Genomic DNA, 7,128 nt, shown 5'->3' with positions numbered 1-7,128 from the left:
CACTGCCTCTGCTTGCACCTGTGAGGTTTCTGTCCAGGCAGAACCGCTCACCATTGACGCTTCCACCCAGATCCAGGTTTGGCACTGTGGTGATTGTGGCTTGCAGGTTCTGGGGCCAGTTTTGTTAAATGTCTTCATCAATGACCTGGAAGATGGCATAGAGTGCACCCTCAACAAGTCTGCAGATGACACCAAACTGGGGGAGTAGTAGATACGCTGGAGAATAGGCCTAGGATTCAGAATGACCTAGACAAATTGAAGGATTGGGCCAAAAGGAATTTCATGAGGTTCAACAAGAACAAGTGCAAAGTCCTGCACTTCGGATGGAACAACCCCATGCACCTATATGGGCTGGGGGCTGACTGGCTGGGCAGCAGTTCTACAGAAAAGAACTGAGGGGTTACAGTGGACAATAAGCTGAATATGAGCCAGCAGTGTTCCCTTGTTGCCAAGAAGGCAAATGGCAATATTGGGCTGCATCGATAGGTGTGTTGCCAGCAAATCAAGGGAAGTGATTATTCCCCTCTATTCAGGACTGGTGAGGACACATCTGGAGTACTGCGTTCAGTTTTAGGCCCCCCACTACAGAAAGGATGTGGCCAAATTGGAGAAAGTCTAGTGGAGAGCAACAAAAATGGTGAAGGGGCTGGGGCACATGACTTATGAGGAAAGACTGAGGGGACTGGGCTTGTTTAGTCTAGAGAGAAGAAGACTAAGAGAGGATTTAATAGCAGCCTTCAACTACTTGAAGGGAGGTTTGAAAGAGGATGGAGCAAGACTGTTCTCAGTGGTGGCAGATGAGTGGTAGCAGATGACAGAACAAGGAGCAACTTGCTGCAAGGGAAGTTTAGGTTAGATATTAGGAAGAATTTTCTCACTAGGAGGGTAGTAAAACACTGGAACAGGTTACCCAGAGAGATGGTAGAAGCTCCATCCTTGGAGGTTTTCAAATCCCAGCTACACAAAGCTTTGGCTGGGATGATCTAGTTGGTGACTGTCCTGCTTTGAGCAGGGGGTTGGACTAGATGACCTCCTCAGGTCCCTTCCAACCCTAACTTTCTATGATTCTTATATGCTAAATATTATTATAATGAAAATTAAATCCTCCATTACACAATTTCTTCCATGTACCCCCAGAGGTATCTTGAATACCACAGTTTAGGAAACCCTGTTCTAGAGCATTGGGGTTGACAGACCCCAGGGGATGGCAGTAGCCACATCTGGAGTGCAGGCACACTCTTACTGAAGGAATTCCTAAAACCACACCTCTCCATGCTTTCAATTCTGGGAAAGAGAAGGATCATGCAATTGTATGGGATAATGGGGATGCCAAAGAAATAATATGGATATTCTGTTATTTCTAAAAAATAGCATAATTAACTAGTAATAATAATTAAAAAAGAAAAGAATGGAGTTTGACAATACTTGCTGCAGATCCTGCAGGCTTACTGTTATGTCCCAAATTATTCTGGATCGTTCATACAAATACAGACATCTCCTAAAGAAAAAAGTAAGACTTTTATGTAACATGCAATTATTTACATCACTGATTTTCTGCAAACATAAGAGTTGATTAGGCTCAGGCTATTTGCTGAAGTAAAACAATGAACCACCGAAGGGCAGGGGTGAAGGACCAGGGGGGGACAGAGAGAGATGTAACTTTGCAGGCAGTTGGAGGCCGGTGACGGGCCTGGTTTTCCGTAGCCCGGCTCTACGTGACTTCTCTGACCCAGTGCAGAGAGGCTGGAGGAGCTGCGGACGTGCGCAGGAGCACACAGCCCCTCCCCTCCCCAGCAACGACCTCCCTTCTCCTCCGTGAGCGAGGGATTAGATCACTGCTCCCTTTTCAAATGGAAAAACCCCAGTGCCTGGGCTGAGGTTTGCTGTGCAGCCGTCAAAAACAGCAGGGCAGCAGTAAAGATCTGGGCTTCCTAGTCCTATGATGCCCCTGGGAAAGGAGAACAGGCTGCTCCCACTCCCACTGCAGAGAGGCCCAGGATTTGGGGAACCAGAGCCTGCTCTGTGCCCATCTCCACAACCCCCCGACACTTCTCCCCCAGTAAAGCTCCCCACCCCTGGGCGCGGCAGGATCGAGCCCCCCGCGAGCACGTCAGCACCCTCCCCGCGGCACGGACACCCCGAGTGAAAGGGGCGCCGGGAGCGGGCGGGCAGGAACCGCGCACGCGCTAAACCTCATCGCCGGCTCCGCACTTGGAGGGCGGGTTTCGCTGCCAGAAAGGGTTGGCTCTCCCCCATGTGGGGATGCTGCTGTCTCTTTAAGAACTGGTCCAGCTCGGATCACATGTGCCCTGAACTGCAGCACACGGGAAAGAAAGAGACCGGCCCCGGCTGCTCACCTCCATTTTGCTGCAGCCGCGGAGGAGGCCGGAGCACGAGTGCGGGGGAAGGTGCTTGGCAAAGGGTCAAGATGCCGATGTTTTGTATTAACACTAACGTGAGCAAGGATGCGGTGCCCGAGAGCCTGACCGGGGAGCTCACCCAGCAGCTGGCCAAGGCTACAGGCAAGCCGGCCCAGGTGAGTGCAGCGGGCGGGCGCACCCGGGCTGGGCACAGCGCAGAGCCCCTGCCAGGGGGCTGAAGCCTTGGCTGCGTCCTGCATCTGCCCCGTCTGACCGAAAAAAAAACACCCTTATACAATCCATCAGTAACCTTCAGGCTGTTCGTTCCTCCAGCAAGAGAGGAGCTCAGTCCCTGCCGTTGCAGAGGGCGCTGCAGAGCCGGAGCCCCCGCCCGCGCGCGCCCCGCCGGGCCCAGCGCATGGAGGCTGGCAAGGGCCGGCTCCCCCCTCCAGCCGGACAAGTACACACGTGTACGAGCGATGCTGCAAAGTGAAGCCCTTGGTTGGGAGAAAAGCCCAGCTCTCGCTGCGCCTTGGGCTGCAGCAGCTGAGTTACCACATCCAAGTCTTACTGAAAAGCAAACACAGTTGGGTTTATCTCATTTCCAGCAGATAAGTTTTGGGTGGGGAGAGGAGAGAGCAGGGCCATTCTGCTGGCCTGGTTAGCTCTTCAGCTTAACACAGGTGCAAATTAGGAACTTGCATCTTGCAAATAAAGTGGATGAGCAACAGAAATTAGCTGGCTGCTCTCCCCATATGCTGTATTTTGCTCTCTAGCATCTGCAAAAGCAGGATCAGAGTTAGCTTTTGTTACAGAGGGATGCTGATAGAAGACTGATGCTCTGTCAGGTCACATTTTTCTCACTGATTTGGGCTGCAGTATAGGCCAGTGAGTTGGGGAAATGGTCTGGCATAGGAATATGGGTAGAAGGAACATGGTTTTGCAATGTGAGTTCATCTTAAAAAGAAACACAGTTACAGATCCTTTTACTCTGGGAAAGTGTTTCCTAAATACTTTGGCCTTGCTGAGACTCCTAAGACCACTTGACAAAAGTGGAGGAGCCTGGTTGGCTCCCAGCTAGCAGATGGGACAAAAGCAAAAGTTTGGAGAGATTAAGTGACTTGTCCAAGGTTGGGGGTGTTGGTTGTATCGCATTTACCCAAGAACCTTGTCTGCCTATTTTCCAAAGTTGTAGATAAAGTAATGTGTCCATGCTGGCACTGAATTCAAATATCATGCTTGTTTCCACCAATGGAGCTATCTCACCCTGTTACCTTAACCTCTTACACGCAGGGTTAGAAGATGACATGATGAAAATGCCAGCATCCAGTCTGTGCTAGCACTCAGGCGTGACTCCTGATGTGCCAACAAAGAGAGTCACCCCAGTGTAAAATTTGAAGAGACAGGCTAGAGTACACAAGGCCAGTGAATGGCAAAGACGACAACAGAACGGAGATCTCTGAGCTCGCTGTCCCCATGCTAAATCGCACCACAGCTACTTGGCAGACATGTCCTGGGCTAACAGAAGCACACTGACCAGATAATGGAGATTTTTGCTGGGTGGCTTGCTTGTATTAAGCTGCTGAGTTCTGTACTCCTGTTAGCCACAAGACTTGCCTTAATGTGTATGTAGTGTAACATGAGGTTCTGAAATGAGTCTACAGGTTTGACCTATGCACAGCGTGCACTGAAACATTTCTTGCAATGCACTGTCACCTTCCTGCAAGCCCAGCCTCCTTTCTAGAACTTAGTGGGTGCCTCCAGATGAGTGCGGACGTTTAGCTCCCTGGGGACAAGTAGCAGCAGTGCACCATGCGCTTCAGCTACTTGTCTCTGGGGAACACCCGTGCCACACATGCTTTGGCATGCAGCAAGTTACCCCAGGGGCAGGGGAGGCTGGGGCTAGCGCTGGACTGGTCCCAGCAGCTTTATCTGGGGTCTTGGAGGCCTCCCAAGGCTGCAGCTGCAGTGATTCTGCTGGTCAGAGCCTGGCCTGCAGCCAAACACAGTTCTGGGCAGCCCAGCTCTGCTTTTCAGCAGTGCACATTGCCCAACCATGTGCTGCTCTGTTGCGTTTTTTTTCCCCACAGGTGTGGGTTGTTGCTTTTTTTTGACACTGGGTAAAAAAAAAACCCCATGGAAAAAAACAAAACAGAGCAGTGCATGCATGGGCAAGCATGCCTTTGCAGCACAGAGAACATCTGACTGTACAGTATGTGGCACTGCAGACATGCCTGCGTTGCCACATACTGGACGGCCATACTCATCTGAATGCACCAATTAGTCTTGACCCGCTATATAAGGTCCTCACCATGTGCACCTTCTATAGTTCCTACAAATACTAGGAAGACCACTGTCTTGGCAGTGGAAGGCAGATAACTTCTCTCTCAAATGATTTGGGAACAACACACAGTTGTATGCATGCCTGAGGTACACTGCAAGAGCTGCTGGAGAAACATATAACTTAACTGGTTTAGGTTGCAGTAACTAATTCTAGAAAAAGTCTGTTCTTTGCATTCAAAACAAATACAGATCAAGCAAAGGAAGACTATTACACAATAACATTGTTTCTCTTGTTTCACAGTACATAGCAGTGCACATTGTACCTGATCAGCTGATGTCCTTTGGGGGATCCACAGATCCCTGTGCTCTCTGCAGCCTTTACAGCATTGGCAAGATAGGAGGGCAACAGAACAAGAACTATACGAAGATAATTTGTGACCTGCTCACCAAACAGCTGCATGTACCTGCAGACAGGTGAGGCTTCAGTACAGCAGCAGGCCTGTTATCAGCTTGTCTTAAAATGCTATTTTTGGCCCCCTTCTTATGTTCTTTGGTTGTGTGTCTCTGTCTTGTGTTTTTAACAACCTAGAACTTTTTTTGTTTCTTTCAGCAACATCCCCCTCCAGTTTCACTAATATTGTGAATGGTCAGAGCCCCTTATTCTTCAACTTGGCAGCTCTCATTAAATGATCTTATCAAGCTTCTATATAGAGATGCCCCTGTTCTGAAAGTTGAAGTGTGCTCATTCCCTGAGTTGAACTGTTCTGGATCTGTAGTTCTGGGGTAAACCCCTATACAGCTAAAGTCGATAGTATCAGCCTTCTAGGATTACAGTTTAATATAATCTCACTCTTGCGTTTGGAAGATGATGATCAAAGGTATGATATTCTGTCTCCTGATGTGAACAGAGATCACTAGATAGGAAAAAGCAGCAGTAGAAGGTTGGTGGTTACAGGTACAGAGGCCCAATCCAGTGCAATTCTGCTACTCCATAATGAGATCAGAGCATCCTTCCTCAGTACCAATTGGCAAGAGAAAACTGCTGCTCCCTGTCACCTGGAGGATGAAGAAAAGCAATTGCAGAGCTGGCCTAAAAAGCTGGTTTGGTGTTTGCAAAGGTTGTCATGCTCTAAGAGGTGCCACCTCCTCACCTAGTTGTGCTATTAGGTGGTGGATGTTCACACACACAGTGCGAGACTTGCCATACTCAGGTCTCTAGTGTCTGATCAACTGGTGCTTTGAGCAGGCATGTAAAAGGAAGTGAAGTTTCTGGGCTTATGCCAAAACTTACTAATTGAGACCTCTTTGTTTCTAACAGGTTTTAATCTTTTTTAGAAAGGAGAACTTGAAATGATTCCCTTTTAAAGGGAGGCAAGGATTTCATAGGGTGATCTCTCCTATTGGACAAACCACATAATTGGGATTAAGTTAGATGAGTGTTTGAATGGTCCAGTAAAGGGGCCCAAGGAATCCTTCCCTCTTGCATCATTTCAGGACCCTCATGGCTACGCCTTCCTCTGAACAGGAAGCATTTTCCTTCAGGTGAGAGTTACCTGATGCTGTCACACTCATCACGCTCTCAATGTCCCTCTGCCCTTTCCTGCAGGGTCTACATCAACTTCTTCGACATGAATGCCGCCAACGTGGGCTGGAATGGCTCCACCTTCGCATAGGGCAACCCCCCCCAGTCCCCCCCACCCCGAGCTGGACGGCTGCTCCTGGATGTGCCCCTTCTCTGCCTGCCTGCAGCGACTGTGGCACGAAAAATCCTCTCACCGACTCGTGGTCCCTCACCACCGCCTCTGTGCAGTGCTTGCACATTCCTCTGTTTTCTATCTGTAAAAAGTTAATAAAGGTCTGGAAGGAAGTGGTGTCCCGAGTGCTCCTGCTGCTGTGGGGGGGGGGCTTGTGCGTGTCCAGGGGCGGGGGGCCCCACACGTGCCCGAGCTCGCTGCTCCTATACCCGCCCCTGCCAGGCTGCTGGCCCGAGGGGGGGCGGGGACTGCTCGCGCCTCCCGGCCCGCAGGGGGCGCTCGCGAGGCCCGGCGTCGCTATCGAAAGGCGCCAGGACGCTACGTGACGTAATCACCGCGCGCCCAGGAGCGGCGGGCTGGGGCATGGAGCTGTTCCGCATCAGCAGGTGAGCGCAGGGGGGGCACGTGGGCGCTCGTGTGGGCGGTGGCCCCCGCGCGGGAGAGGCCGGGCCAGGGGCTCTCGGGGCCTAGGATTGTTCCGGATCCAGAGGGTGCGGGGGGGCCCGGCCGTCGCTGGCACCTGCCCGAGCGTGGGTCTGCCTCGGCCGCCGGGTTGAGCCAACTAGGGGGCGCTAAGCCGCGAGTCCAGGAGCCGCGCAACCAAGGTTACCGTGTTTCCAGCCCTGAGAAAGAGGACACTTGTCGGGGGACGCCTTGCTCCCGCCTCGCATCCCCCGGTCCTGTCGGTACCCCTTGCTCCCGACCCACAGTTCCCTACCCCCAGGCCACAG

The 7,128-nt window shown here is 51.3% G+C and overlaps 2 protein-coding genes across 2 annotated transcripts in view; both read left to right on the top strand.

Moving 5' to 3' along the window:
• Positions 1-2,311: 2,311 nt before the first annotated feature.
• On the top strand, positions 2,312-6,508 carry LOC109290405 (macrophage migration inhibitory factor). The gene is made up of 3 exons (XM_019506896.1): positions 2,312-2,536; positions 4,945-5,117; positions 6,250-6,508. Exons 1-3 carry the CDS (start codon positions 2,429-2,431, stop codon positions 6,314-6,316), a joined length of 348 nt encoding a protein of 115 aa, XP_019362441.1. The 5' UTR covers positions 2,312-2,428; the 3' UTR covers positions 6,317-6,508.
• A 191-nt stretch (positions 6,509-6,699) lies between these two features.
• DDX51 (DEAD-box helicase 51) overlaps positions 6,700-7,128 on the top strand; it is a 34,029-nt gene continuing 33,600 nt past the window's right edge. Inside the window, exon 1 of the mRNA XM_019506895.1 lies at positions 6,700-6,783. Within this exon, the coding sequence (XP_019362440.1) occupies positions 6,761-6,783 (23 nt within the window). The 5' untranslated portion in view covers positions 6,700-6,760. The remainder of the gene's footprint in view (positions 6,784-7,128) is intronic.

The sequence above is a fragment of the Gavialis gangeticus genome, unplaced genomic scaffold, assembly GCF_001723915.1.
Source record: "Gavialis gangeticus isolate Ggan-Ray unplaced genomic scaffold, GavGan_comp1, whole genome shotgun sequence".
Classification (NCBI taxonomy): domain Eukaryota; kingdom Metazoa; phylum Chordata; order Crocodylia; family Gavialidae; genus Gavialis; species Gavialis gangeticus.
This window is presented reverse-complemented; position numbering and strand designations above follow the sequence as displayed.

What these genes read in the sequence shown, in the direction of transcription:
- LOC109290405 (XM_019506896.1), top strand. Translation starts at nt 2,429, where the DNA reads ATGCCGATGTTTTGTATTAACACTAACGTGAGCAAGGATGCGGTGCCC. An exon ending in CTACAGGCAAGCCGGCCCAG is followed by an intron (nt 2,537 to 4,944) that starts GTGAGTGCAGCG and finishes CTTGTTTCACAG; the next exon opens with TACATAGCAGTGCACATTGT. An exon ending in CTGCATGTACCTGCAGACAG is followed by an intron (nt 5,118 to 6,249) that starts GTGAGGCTTCAG and finishes CCTTTCCTGCAG; the next exon opens with GGTCTACATCAACTTCTTCG.